Here is a 14850-nt window from a genome sequence, read left to right as displayed (position 1 = left end):
CCACCTCACAAATGTATGCGTTCATTTTTGGCAGGGATCACGTGACAAAGTGGGACTCTCTTTGGATTGTAAATGTGGGCAAATATACCTGCCACAATACTTTCCTTGTCATCTGTCTTAGCATCTAACCTAAGAGTTAATTTTCCCATCTGCAAAATGGGGATAATACCTGCCCCAAGGCATTTCAACAGCTGATCATGCGATTCTTATTTCCTATAGTAAAAGCATATACTGTACTCAGTATTTTTAGAGAGCGTTAGATGCCCCAAGATAAGACAAATGCATAAAACCTATCACCATTTTGCCCAATTCTAAACAAGCAAAAGTTTAAATATAGTAAAAATGAAAGAATTCCAAAAATGGAATCGTCCCTCCTACTCACTTAGCCCACAACAATCTCCCTACGTCTTCTCACATACACCACCTCATTTCAAATGCCAGACAGCATAGCAGTTAGCAACGTAGACCCTGAAACCAGACTGCTTAGCTCTTATCCAGATCTACCACTCACTAGCTGTGTGACGTTGGGCAAGTTACTTAACCCTTCAGGGCTTCTGTCTCCTCATCTATAAAAGTGAGATATGAAAAATGCATACTTCATACAGTTGCTGTGAAGATTAAATGGGAAAATCCAAGTCAAGGGCTTAGATAATAATTACTCAGTAAAGGTAAGCTACTGGTTCTGGTCTAGACCAAGGGTCAGACAGATACTTTGTGGCTTTGTGGATCAAAAAGCAAAGGAAAGGATGTTAGGCAGGTACTACTAAAGATGTAAGATTTAAGAATGCGTTCTTAACTACTACGCTGTATAACAACAGATGGCAGACTGGATTTGGTTCAGGTCTGCAGGTTGCCCACCCTGGTCTAGACAATAACCCTGGAAGAAAGGATGCATCTGTCAGAACAACGGACAGAAGGAATCTGAGCTACCAGCCTTGACAATCAAAAACAGAAGAGTTTAAAAGGACATTAATAGCAAATCCCATACAACATACTGGATATTACATTTGTCTCCTACTAACAGGGAAAGTGGCAAATCCTCCAGCTCTAAGAAATCAGTGGCCTTGTGACAGAGAGACCCTGCTGGTTGTCAGCAGTAATCTCCAACAGTTCTGCACTCTTTCACTTCTTAGGCTCAAAGGAGTATCTTCGGGGGCTCATTGAAACCAAACGCTTCATCATGTGAAACAAATTTTTACAAGGCAGGTAAACTCTAAAGATACCACCTAACAAGAGAGTATCTGATGGTAGGAATTCTTCCACTGTTCTCCCACAATGTGCTATCCGTACCCATCCCAAATCAAACCAGTCTCACACACACACACAATGGTCTACCCCAATTCCAGCTGAATCGCGTTACCTGTTACTTTCACACTACTCTATGAAGAGCTGTCTTTCTTTAAGGAAACTGGTGAAATTGTAAGGCAAAGATACAGCCAGCAAACTACCTTCTCACATTCTGTATACGTAGCAAGGTTATTCAGCTTGCTGGTTCTAGTTACATGTCAGCCAAGTTTGGATGACAAGCACACTTAGATTGAAGTTATATTCAAGTCAGTTAAGTTCCTGACCTATCAGAGGGATTAAGCTTACACTTTATCTGTGGCTGCAGAAAGGCTTGACCAGGCTGAATCACATGGGCCCCATGATTGTGGCAGCGGCCTTTGCAGAGAAATTCCTGGAGCATAGGGCAGCAGGCCCAAGTGAGGTACGTGGAAGATAAGGTACAGCAAGCAGGGCCTGGGCCTCACGGGTGAGCAGATCTGGCTCTGCCATGTGTTGCTGGGACGTACAGGGAAGGTACTGAACCTCTGGCCAGTCTTCTTATCTAAAATGGGGCTACTAATAGTAAGGGTGCCTGGGTGACTCAGTCACTTAAACGTACGACTTCAGCTCAGCTCATGATCTCACGGTTTGTGGGTTTGAGCCCCGTGTTGGGCTCGGTACTGAAAGCCCAGAGCCTGGAGCCTACTTTGGATTCTGTGTCTCTCTCTCTCTCTGCCTCTCCCTTGCTTGTGCTCTCTCACTCGATCTCAAAAGTAAATAATAGTTAAATAACATAAAATAACATAAAATAACATGGAATAACATAAAATAACATAATATAAAATAATAAAATGGGGCTACTGATAGTACGACCAATCTCAAGCGCTGTCTTAAGGATGAAATGAACTGGAGAATGAATATGACTCAATGCAGTGCCTGGCACCCTCCAAGCACTAGCAGTGAGCCTTCTTTAGCCAACTCTTCACCACCAAGTCTCTCTGGAAGTCACTGGTGAACTCAAGAGACTAAATCCATTCCCTGGGACTCTCGAGTTCCCCAAGCCTCGGTCTCCTCATCTGTCAAGTGGGAATAACATGATAACTGTGCTAGATTTTAGAAGTGAATAGAGGTTTTTGAAAGTTCCCTGTCAGGCTTCACGGCACAGAGCACTGTTACCCTACTTCCCTAAATCCTATCATGGTCAACGACAAATGCTGGCATGAAAAAATGGGAGAGTGTAACTTCTAACAACAGAAAAGAGGACTTGGAGCCAAGTATCCTGAAAGATCCAAATAATTTAACCAGAAATCAGCACACTACTGAGGACCTCACAAGTGGGCAGGCCCCATGTCCCCACATGCATCCAGTCACTTGCAGGGCTTACGTTGCCCAAAAGGCATTTGCAGATGACCCAGGACACAGCACATGCCCATGTGCATATACAGGTCCATCCATCCCACCTTTGCATCTAGTGCCGCGTGGGAGCAAGTAGAGAAGCAATGGATTCTGGAGGCAGGTTACAGGTGGCTGTATTTCATGACACCCTGTCTGTTTAGCGCAAGTTGCCTACAAGTGCCTCATGTTCACCATCGCCACGTCAGCTCCATGTGGCCACCAACACTATCCCAACATGGAGGGTTTCGGAAAATGCGGAGACCCGCCCCGGCCCTGGGAACAGCTGCCGCCGCCGGAGGGGAACTCACTCACCTTCTCGTAGGGGATCTGCAGCAGCTCAAGCACCACTGCGTGCGCGCCCATGTTCCGGAGCAGGCGCTGCTGCTGCTTCTTGCTCTTCCTCACGGTGGCGCTCTCCTGCACGCAGAGTTTGCTGAGCCGAATCAGGATCTGTCAGAAAGAGAGACTCCAAGTGTGTACCCACGACCAGCATCCCAGTTCTGAGATCCAATGCACAGAGCGGCGGCAACAGTCAGCGAAGGTGCGCCGTGTGCGTAAAACCGGCTGACAGTAAATCTGAACTGTTCTCACCCACCCTCCAAAGAGCTTGACATGTGAGGTGGTGGATGTGTTAAGTAACCTGATTGTGATCATCACTTCACAGAGTGTCTATCAAGTTATTACGTGTCACACTTCAGCAAGATGACAGTTTCTTTTGTCAATTTTATCTGCATAAAGCCTGAAAAAATTATTTCAAAAAAAAATGAAAGAAATCAACTTCAGAAAACTGGGAAGCATAACTGAGAAAAGACTGTAGGCTCTGGTCATGGGCAGGGAGGCAGAAGTGATCACGACATATTAAACACAGGATGGGGTGCCTGGGTGGCTCAGTCGGTTGGACGTCCGACTTCAGCTCAGGTCATGATCTCGCGGTCCGTGAATTCGAGCCCCGCGTCGGGCTCTGTGCTGACAGCTCAGAGCCTGGACCCTGTTTCGGATTCTGTGTCTCCCTCTCTCTCTGACCTTCCCCCACTCATGCTCTGTCTCTGTCTCAAAAATGAATAAATGTTAAAAAAAAAAAAATTTTTTTAAACATAGCAGATTCCTCCCATATGTAGTATCCCTTAATCACATCAAACCGAATCTACACATGGTTAAAAACATGCCCTTCCAGAGTATAAAGTAGGTTATGTCTTCAACCAAAAGTGGGATAGTTTCAGAAAGATCTCCAGGGGTGCCTGGGTGGGTCAGTTGGGTAAGTGTCCAACTCTTGACTTTGGCTCAGGTCGTGATCTTACAGTTTGTGAGATCAAACCCTGCATGAGGCTCCACACTGACCATGCAGAGCCCACTTGCGATTCTCTCTCTCCCTCTGTCTCTGCCCCCTTCCGCTTGCATGTGTGCACACTTTCTCTCTCTAAAAATAAAGAAACTTTAAAAGGGATGAAGGGAGAAAGGGAGGAAGGAAGGAAGGAAGATCGACCTCCTAAAATGGTGAGACTCATATCATTGCCAAGGGCTTGGGAAGAGTTTGCTCTGGGGTTAAAAAAAAAAAAAAAAAATACAAAGCTCCCAACCTTCCAACTGTGAACCACCCTATGCAAAGATATCTAAAGAACTAGAGCCCTCACTGGTGGACACTAAGTGCCAGTCATTGATATAAAGGCTTGACAATTCTATAAAATTAGTCCTTTGGTCAATTATAAACTTTCAGAATCACGGGTGCTGGCTGCACCTCTAAAAGGTGAGAAAATTGAGGGCACACAAATAATAAGCAGCAGAGGATGATTCGAACCCAGATATGACCCTAAAATCCATGCACTTAACCTCTGAGAGCTTTTTCTTTCCTGTTAAACTTCACATGAAGAAAAAAGATGAAGTGTTTGCATCTTCAAGTCGACTCTCACTATCTCTCCTTAGAGAATTAATACACAAGGAAAAAGGGCAGTAGGACCACTCACCTCTTTGACCACCCTGTAATTGTAGCTGCTGGTGCTCTCATGCTTCTGTGACTTGTTATTCCCCTCCTAGGGACCAAAACAAACATAAGTGTGGTTCGTCCAGCCCCTGGACTGTAAGGTATGTGTGTTTATACGGTCATTGGAGTTTAGGAAACAATGGGAGTTTTTGCAGCTTTCCTATAGTCACGCTGGGTTTAAGCCCGAGTCACGTGTTCATCCCCCTTGCGACTGACAGGATTTCCCTGATGTGGGAGAGGATGGCAGACCAGCCTACTGACAACAGGTTCTTCCCCAGGTGGGTCTGAAAGGGAAATATGGGGCTAACCCACTCAACAACCAAGTATTTTCCCTGTGGTCCAAAGTGACACAGGTGAGGTAGCTATCCTTCCATCCTGCAGCTTATTGCCTGGGAGAATGGCTGTTACTTTGGCTACTCAACATGCAGGTCTCTTGAGAATAAAGCTCATCCCATAATATACACTTTTATGTGAAACCAGAGTAGGCTATTCACTTGTTTGAGGAGCCTATCCACCTTCTCCGGCAGCGTGACCTGGGTCTCACCCACCTCTGTTTTCTTATGTTCGATTTCACCAGAGACACCATCCATGGCCTCATCAGGGCCCTGCCCTTTGTACACCCAAAGCTCTGACTTTTCCACGATGGATCTCAGCTGGTCCAAGTCTTGTTTGATCTGTTTGTAGTTGTCCACATCTTGGCTGGTAACAAGCAGCTGAACCTGAGCAAATGCAACGTGCCCGTGTCACCATGGCCTCTTGGGCAGCTGACGACAACGATACCACACACACACACACACACACACACACACACACACACACACACACACACACACACACACTACCTGTTTGAAGGCCTGCAGGACCTCCTGCCTCTGACTGAAGTGCCGAAAGAGGAGCTGCAGGGCCCCTGACACCAGGGGTGGGTAGTCGTGCATTGTCAAATGCAGCAAGACTCGGAGGAAGGTTCTGCCACCATGGTCGTCCAAGTCCAGCGGTGTGTTCTCCTCACTACAGGAGTGCACAGAAGGGGAAAGGACAGATGAGCCACAAGCACCCTTCTCTCACGCACTTGGACCCAGACACATGTTAACCAGAGTTCTAACCCCGTGGTCAACCCTGGGTGACCTGAGTTTTAGTAAGTTCCTGTAAGAACACAATCTTGCTTTAACTTCAACTGGACTGCGAGCAGACTATGAGGAGGTCACAACTGTCAAATTCTAAGCCAAAGTCCCTACCTTCCCCCAGTGACAGGAATTGACTTTTTATCCATATTTCTGACTCTGTGAGTGTTCTTCTGCGGGGTCTTATCTATGGTTTGAGAATGGCACACCGTTGTGTTTCTTCTAATGAGAAGTTTTATTTTTTATTTAAGAGGCTGTAACTCAGCACCTACCAAAACACCTGTGGTAAAGCACCAGCTTCTTTTACTTTAACTTTACAGCTAACTGATGTCTTAGTCTATACCAGGCCCACTGATCAGGCACTTGGAGGCTGTGGCAGGGTCTAGCTGCCATAAAAGTACCCAAAATGATTACTCCCATGATCTGGACTTACCATGTCACAAACTGGTAGCAAGCAGTCTGAAGACCGCACTTTGAAGAGTGTTCTTCAAACGGATTAATAAGCAAATTGTCAGGGGTTATCTCAGTATCTGTGATAACTGTGTGTTATTTCCGTAAAGAAAGAATTAATGACCATGTACTGGATCAAATGGCATTCTACTGCAGAACTGAGCACTGCCATTCAATTATTACATCAGTGCCTATATTGTGTTCACCATCTAAGGAACCTTCATGTGTGCAGGCTAGCAGGAAAAGCAGAGAGGATCTCCCAGGAAAATACTCTATTTGTGCTACATCCTCCAAAAGAGGAGTGAAGACAGTGTCACTGCTGTGTCAATATCAGGAAAGGTGAGATACAAGACAGCACAAAGGAGTGTCATCATACTGAACTCAACACACTCTGTTTCCGAAAAACAAGATCTTTCATCACAGTCAGTAATATTACTAACTCAAAATTCAAAGGCTTTACATTAAGCGCTGGGGTAGAACGTTAACATTGGTGGCCCTCAACAAAATAGACCCTTATGTAGGCTACTCCCACATTGACAGTGGGCTCAGCCATGTGACTTGCTTTGACCAATAGGACATCAGCAACATACTACAAGCAGAGGCTTAATTAGTGTTGTACACTGTTGGCCTATCCTGTTGGGAACTTTGCTCTTAGAGCCAGTCACCACGCTGTGAAGAAGCCTAAGACAGTCATGCATAGAGAGAGAGGAAGGGAGGGAGAAAGAGACGTCCCAGCCTTAGAGAGCCAGAAATGTGAGTAAAGCACCTTGGATGTACTAGCCCCAGTCACCAGACCACCACAGTTTTACAATACACTGAACAGTGACCAGCAGACGAAATAGCCAGCTTAGCTCCAGTCAAGCCATTGAATTGTGAGAAGCAATAAAAGGCTTATTTTTTTAATCCATTAAATTTCTGGAGTAGTTTATTATACAGCAATAGATAACTGAATCAAGGGTATATGTTAAAAGAACTAGGTGCATAAGGTATTTATATAAGCTTACAGCTATTCAAATCTGATAGGTATTTAGATCTCAATCAACAATGAGTAACCCACTCTTTTAAAAAAGGAAATCATACATTAATTTAATGTTAGGGACAGGTATATTTTTGTTGCTGTTGTTGTTGCATGGGCTCTAAAGAGCCAACGGATAAAAATGTCAGTCCATCAGCAGCAGAAGGACATGATCTTGTTAACCTCACTCTGTTTTCAATCTCCTTTTTTCTTTCAACCCTATTTTTCACCATTAAAGAAATCCTAGCATATGTGTATTTGGGTAAACCTACTTACATTCTTTCTATCCTAGGCAGGAAACACACACACACACACACACACACACACACACACACACACACAGCCTAGTATCATTCTGACCTGAGCACTAAAAGTTACAAAGATAGCCGTAAAATAACCTAAACCCAAAGACTAAGCATTTCCTAGAAGAATGAAGGAAAGAGCCTTTCAAAGCTATATGAAAGAAGCTTCCCAACCAGAACCACCCACAAAACTGAACACCGAAAATGTACTTTCCTTCCTCCAAAGATGCCTTCTGCTTGTTCTTCAATATGTTCAAAGTCAAGAGTACCTGAAAATTTAGAGAACACAGCTTCAGGTGCAGAAAGGTCTAGAAAAACAGGATGTTGGTGAACTTTCCCAAAAATAGACTTGCCCCTGTCCATAGGTTAACCTCAAGTCTTCCAGAATCTTATATTGCAAACCTGTGAAGCCACATCAACTCAGATCACACTGTCCAGCGGCTCCGGTGTGCGATGTTCCACATTTCTGCCAATTTCCTACCCACTCATGATTCCCTTAGTAGAGCAAAGTGATGACCTTGTGCCAAGGAAGCTCAGGCCTTGACAGGTGGGATTATGTCTACTACCCCTTATTCTTCACCACTATTTCCTGGGCAGGGGAAAACTTCCATCATGACTAAAAGCTGCTGGTGGACAATAAATTTTCTTAGAGGGTTATGTTTTGTTTTTTTGGCATTTCTGTAACCACAACACAACCACATAGCGGTCCTATGATTAAGACACTCCAAGATGGAAGGAAAGAAGACCTAACCCAGAAGAGATCTGAACTCTTTTTTTTTTTTTTTTTAATTTTTTTTTTTCAACGTTTATTTATTTTTGGGACAGAGAGAGACAGAGCATGAACGGGGGAGGGGCAGAGAGAGAGGGAGACACAGAATCGGAAACAGGCTCCAGGCTCTGATTCATCAGCCCAGAGCCCGACGCGGGGCTCGAACTCACGACCGCGAGATCGTGACCTGGCTGAAGTCGGACGCTTAACCGACTGCGCCACCCAGGCGCCCCTAGATCTGAACTCTTTTAATTATTCCTCTGCCCAAAAAGGGTAACTCCTAGGATTTTGTTCTAAATTACAGTAATATTCAAAATATTCACATTTTACCTTTTGTAGTGTGTACTGTTTGAATCCCCAGCTTTTATTAGTCCCACATCCCATTCTATGGCTGAAATCCCATTCTGAAATCACTAACCTGGTACGTTACTTGGCCCCTCTTGGCTGCTGCCTCCAGAGGATGTTTCCGAAGTCTGGGAATTGCTTTCATCAAATTCTCGCTTAAATATACACAGGAGGCAGGAGATCCTATAATCCAACCTCACATTCAAAATAAACTAAAGATTCAAGTGGAAATGGAAACAGATTGGTTACATTAGCATACCACCTGTAACACTGTGCCAACCCACCGCACTCTGGCTGGGTCTGGTATCTGCTGCATCAATTACCTTAAGCATTAAGGGAACCAAATATTTGGCTTAGACTTCAACAGTTACTTCAACAACAGACTGCCATGGGGTCTATCAAATCTGTCTGCAGCACCTTTGCATCTAAACTTCAGCATCCTGATAATTAATTTAATAATCAGAACAATTAATCACTCACTACTTACTCCATCCTCTATAAAACATTATTTTTTGCAAGTATTAAATCCCAACTCTGGTCTATGAGAACGGTGATGTTGGCCACTTTGCTTTTAAAAAATTAAGAGAGAAAAATGTTTTTACTACTAGAAATTAGCTTGGTTTTGTCTTTTTCATTTCTGATGGTTTCCTTTGATTTATATACTAACTCTTGGGTTCCCTCTTCATTCTCTCTGCCCCTCCCCTGCTTGCACTGTGTCTCTCGCTCTCAAAAAATAAATAAATATTGAAAAAAAAAGAAAAGAATAGAAAATCAAAGTTCAAGACCCTGGTGACCTTACTCAATCCCAGGACATACACTTCTCCCAGACTATACTACCTAGGCTTGCTTTCCAAGGTCTTGGGTCATGGTTTCCTACTTACTACTGGATACCCCATTTGGTTTCTTTCCAGAGTCTCCAACTCAGTATTGTATAAAACTAGCAATGTCAGTCCTGCCTGGGTTCTCTCATCCTGAATCAATCTCAGTCAATCTAACCCTCCCTCTCTGATACACACATCTCATCAGTGACGATGTCCTGTTGGCTTCACCTCTACCAAGTCTCCTGGATCTTTCCTATCATTTATCCTTGCTCATATCTTCATGATCTCCTGCCTTGCCATACCAGATCCAGCTCCCAAAGGGGCCTATTCTTAGGTCAGTCCCCTACATAAAAACTCTCAAAGGCTCACCAAAGAATAAAATCCTGGCACTTTAGGCACCCAGAGTGCTTAGGCACCCAGAGTGCTCAGAACCTGGTCTGCTCCTCCTTTCCAATCTTATTTCTGACAAGCTCGATACACTCTACGTCCTTGCCCAAGGAGAGTTGTTACTGGTCCATGTGATGTCATGCTCTGGTCTGACATGCTCCAAGTTCAAGGGGACTTGAGAAGGTCCCCTTGTTTCTATACTACAAATCCTTTTCAGGGTTAAAAGCAGAGTTAAGATCCTACCTCTTCTGTAAAAACCTTCTCTGGTGCTTACCAAATGAGATCCCATGACCCACCCTTGTGTCCCAAGAGAACACGTTCCTCACAGTTTTATTTGCATGAAGACACAGCTTCATCACATCTTATTTTCCTCTTAGACTATATAATCCCTGGTGGATACAGTCCCTGCCCAAATCATCTGTGCATTCCTGCCAGTGCCCGGCAAAGCGCCTTGCATATGGGAGAGGGTCAGTAAGCATTTGATGAAACAATGAATCCACCAACCAACTGCTGTCTGTTCTCAGATGGCTACAGTGAGAGGACCTCAAGGTATCATCAAGTTTTACAACACATCACTTTTTTTTTTTCTCTTTGAGAAAGACAGGGTGCAAGCAGGGATGGGGCAGAAAGTCGAGGGATACATAATCCATGGCCTAAGAAGTCCTCCACAACTTTTGTTCAGGAATAAGTTCAATGAGGTTCCTTCCTAAGTCATTCTCTACAGCCTTAAATATTTGAGGACTCTAATGGATGTTTTCAAACTACTGATAAAATGTGATTCAGACTCAAGAGACAAATTAAGTCTACAAACATTTATAATCATCTACTACATGTTCTGGGGTTGGGATTAGGCAGCATGGGAAAAAGAAGTGGTAACAGTCTTCTATTCACTAAGGAACAAATAATTCTGCTGATGAATAAAAATGATGTATGAACAGAAAGAGGAAAACACAGAATGTCATGAGATCAGGAGGGTTTTCATACCTAAGATCAAACCCTATCTTCAGGAGACTGACTCCCGGACCTCATTTTACCAATGTAGGGAGTTTACTTGTACAATTATCCTCTCTCTCCTGTGTCAACAACTTGTCCCTCTCTACCTGACCATTCCATTCAGGATACAAACTTGCTATAATCTCCCAACTTAAAACTTATTACAACAAAAACTTCCTGTCACCAACAATCACCCTTCAGTCACTTCCCCACTTCTCTATACATCTTTATACCAAATCTCCTCAAAGAGTTTTGTACTTACTCTCCCTGATTCATCTTCTTCCATTCCCTCTTGAACCCAACCTATTCCAAAATTTGCCAAGTGTGCTCCCACCTCAGGGTCTTCTCACTGTTATTCCCTCTGCCTCAGAGAATTTTCCTAGATACTCACATATTAGGTTCCTCACTTCATTCAGGTCTCTGATCATGTTCCCTTACTAGAGAGGCCCTGTCTGACAACCCCATCGAAAGAAATATCCCTGGCCCCACATTCCGGTGGCCTCCAAACCATCCTGACCCTCTTATATTTTAGCATCCTTACCACTTACCACTATCTGACATAGCATACCTGTTGTTTAATATGCCTATGACTCTTACCAACATGTAGGCTCTTTAGAAACAGGAAATTAATATATGCTGTTCAGCCCTGGCTCTCAAATGCTTAAAAGTACTTGGCACAGAATCAATTTCAATAAATACTGAATGAAAGAATTAATGAATGAATGAAAAAGGGAGGGAGGCAGTTAACTGAACCTTAAGCTGAGTTGTGAGCAATAAATAAGCAAGAAATCTGTCTTTATGTAGAAGAATACCTATGTGAGTTCTAAGCAAAGGGAGCATCTTGGGGGCAGACCTAGAGGCCAATGGTGATGGAAAGCTAAGGTAACTAGAGGAAGTTGTGTCATGGCTGGCAGGAAAAGGGCACACTGCGGAGGGGTATGAGATGACAAAAGGATGAAGACAGCTGGCTCATAAATGGCACTTAACAATGAGCTAAGAATTTGCTTCCACTCTCTTCCCAGAAAGTCTAGGGCTTTATAAAAGGACGGACACAATCCAAAATGGTAGCCCTATGAAGTACATTCTGTCCCCACCACCTCTGGCTGAGACGGTTACCTGGAGTATTTCAATGATCTTCAACTTGGTGTCCATGACCATGATATCCTCCTTCTCTGGCTCTGTCTGCTTCACGTTGCCTTCAGGGGCAGCAGCCATAGGAGTCATGGGTAAAAAGCCTCCTCCGCGGAGCACCACCTGGGTCATCAGCTCTCCAACCCCATGGATGGACCGCATTACATTACTTCCTAGGAAGGGCCAGGACAGACCCCAGTCATGACAACACTCCGGGAGAGTACTCTGAGGCACCTGACAAGGAGCACAACTCTAAACATATTTAACAAATCTGTCCCAACACGTTCTCAGGATCCAAGGAACTGGAAAGGGTTAATACCCATCAAAAATACGGGGAAAAAAGAGTAGTGGAAAACAGATGGGCTTTGAAATCCATAAAGGAGCACTTTGGTATATTAATTCACCTTCCAAATTTTACTGGTCACCTAGCACATGCTTGTTGCTACCCACAAAATTAGGGGCACAGGAGCTAACGAGGCACAAATTGAGTGCTGCTACAAACACTGATCTCAAGTACGCAGGATTACCTCTGAGGCTCAGTTTCTTCATCTATAAAATGAGACTAAAGGAGCTCAGAGGATGAAATGGTGAAATATATGTGAAATGACTGAGCACAGGATCTAACACAGTATTTTTCTGTTCTAGCTATAGAGACAAGGTCAACAATTATCGGTATGTGAGTACATAGTAGGTACCTAAAGCAGAAGAAAAAATAAACATATAAAAGTGGAGTTATCTATTCACAGACTGGAAATACAATACTCAGATACAAGCCAGGATTTTATTTCATCATATACTAATATCATCATTGAATGCCTCATGATACATTGAAGACAAGGCTAGGACATGTGTTCTTAAGAGATAAGCATTCAATTTGTCAGGTAACTTTCAAATGGTTTTGCAAAATTTCCTAAGGAGAAATACAGATAGACTTATATATGAAGGAAACAGAGCAAAATGTGAATAATCAAGGACTCATATGTATTGGTATTGGCTGTGCTATTCTTTCAGCTTTTTTGTTCAAAAACGTCCACAATGAAAAGTCAAGAAGAAAAGGACAGGACATCACAGGGAAACATGACAAGAGTAGTAACAGAAGAGGCTGGGAGGGCATGTCCCGGGTGTGCAGGTGCCAGCAAATATCACTTCTCCACTTTGCCATGACATTCTTACCTTTATTCTCTTCTCCTTTCGCCATCTTACTAATGGGAAAGATGGTCGTCACATGCACACAGTCCAGGATGGCCAAGAGAATTTTGGTCAATCGGAGAAGGTCAGAGAAGTTGTAGAAACCAAAGTAGATGAGATTCCTAGCTAAATTTACAACCTATTATATTAAAACGAGAGAGAGTGAGAGAGAGATGGTATTAGGTCAACTGCATCTTTTAGTTCCATTTTATGCTAATTTATAAATGTCTGATTCTGACCCTTCTTATGGTAAGAGGAGACATATATTTTGCTTGCATTTCTGATCAAATTCCACTTTGTTTCCTAAGGAGAAAAAATAAGAAACAAAAACCTGCAAAGCTACTGATCTGTTTTAATAACTAGTTGATAAAAAACTGACATAATCATCTGTGGAGTGTGGATGGAACTGGAGGATATTATGTTAAGTGAAATTAGTCAATCAGAGAAAGACAAAAATCATATGACTTCACTCATATGAGGACTTTAAGAGACAAAACAGATGAACATAAGGGAAGGGAAACAAAAATAATATAAAAACAGGGAGGGGGACAAAACAGAAGAGACTCATAAATATGGAGAACAAATTAAGGGTTACGGGAGGGGTTTTGGGAGGGGGAGGATGGGATAAATGGGTAAGGGGCACTAAAGAATCTACTCCTGAAATCATTGTTGCACTATATGCTAACTAATTAGAATGTAAATTTTTTAAAAATTTAAAAATTAAAAATAAATAAATAAATAAATAAATAAATAAATAAGAAAGATACCGCAGGGCAAGCCACGTTGCAGCCCAACAGGATACAGAAAACAATATTGCAATCCTTGGAAATAGACTCCTCAAAAGGAAAACTGGTCTCAAAAAGAAACGTTTTAAGTCAAAGGTAATAAGGATTTGTGTCCCTCAAATGATTAATCTATGATGGATCCCAAGCATAGTCTGTTTCTTTCCTGTTGTTTTTAAGATCACATACAGAGTATACGTAATGTTCTATCATTTTATGTGATTCAATTAACCCTGGATATTTATTCTACCAGCATAACTACCAGTAAGTCAAGCAACTGGTATCCGTTCTATTTTCTTGTGGAACAAAATTGAGCTCAATTCCCTTTTATTACAAAACTGGAGTATCATCACAGAAATCACCACATGCTAAAATATTTTCTATTTATCCCAGAGAAAAATGACCAATGAAAAGCAGGTAAAACATATAGATTATTTCATCATGAATTACCTCAAATGTAAGCTTATTTTTCTCCTTATCAGAGAAAGGAAACCTCTGACAAACCACATCTCTTAAATACTCCTCCACAAATTCCATGGTCTGAGCAAACCTCTCCTTAATTTCATCTTTGGAAGCTCCGCTACTATCATAGCTAAAAGGAAAAGAGAAAGAAAAGGAAATCAGGGGCGCCTGGGTGGCTCAGTCGGTTAAGAGCCTGACTTCAGCTCAGGTCATGATCTCATGGTTCATGGGTTCAAGTCCTGCATTGGGCTGTGTGCTGACAGCTCCAGAGCCTGGACGGAACCTGCTTTGGATTCTGTGCCTCCCTCTCTCTGCCCCTCCCCCGTTAGCACTCTGTCTCTCTCACTCTCCAAAATAAATAAATATTGGGAAAAAAACACAAAGAAAATGAAATAAAAGTTCAAGATCCTGGGGCCCCTAGGTGGCTCGGTTAAGCGTCTGACTT

At 42.9% G+C, this 14850-nt stretch overlaps 1 protein-coding gene across 1 annotated transcript in view; it reads right to left on the bottom strand.

The window, feature by feature from the left end:
- ITPR1 (inositol 1,4,5-trisphosphate receptor type 1) overlaps positions 1–14850 on the bottom strand; it is a 328245-nt gene that overhangs the window by 147695 nt on the left and 165700 nt on the right. Inside the window, exons 22-30 of the mRNA XM_047094661.1 lie at positions 14394–14535; positions 13147–13300; positions 11959–12146; positions 8715–8853; positions 7742–7796; positions 5482–5647; positions 5188–5358; positions 4623–4688; positions 2974–3111 (exon numbers count right to left, since the gene is read on the bottom strand). Of these exons, the coding sequence (XP_046950617.1) occupies positions 2974–3111; positions 4623–4688; positions 5188–5358; positions 5482–5647; positions 7742–7796; positions 8715–8853; positions 11959–12146; positions 13147–13300; positions 14394–14535 (1219 nt within the window). The remainder of the gene's footprint in view (positions 1–2973; positions 3112–4622; positions 4689–5187; positions 5359–5481; positions 5648–7741; positions 7797–8714; positions 8854–11958; positions 12147–13146; positions 13301–14393; positions 14536–14850) is intronic.

Source organism: Lynx rufus, unplaced genomic scaffold, assembly GCF_022079265.1.
Source record: "Lynx rufus isolate CCGP_SWC_20201006 ecotype Redwood Valley unplaced genomic scaffold, mLynRuf1.p SCAF_4, whole genome shotgun sequence".
Taxonomy (NCBI): Eukaryota; Metazoa; Chordata; class Mammalia; order Carnivora; family Felidae; genus Lynx; species Lynx rufus.
This window is presented reverse-complemented; position numbering and strand designations above follow the sequence as displayed.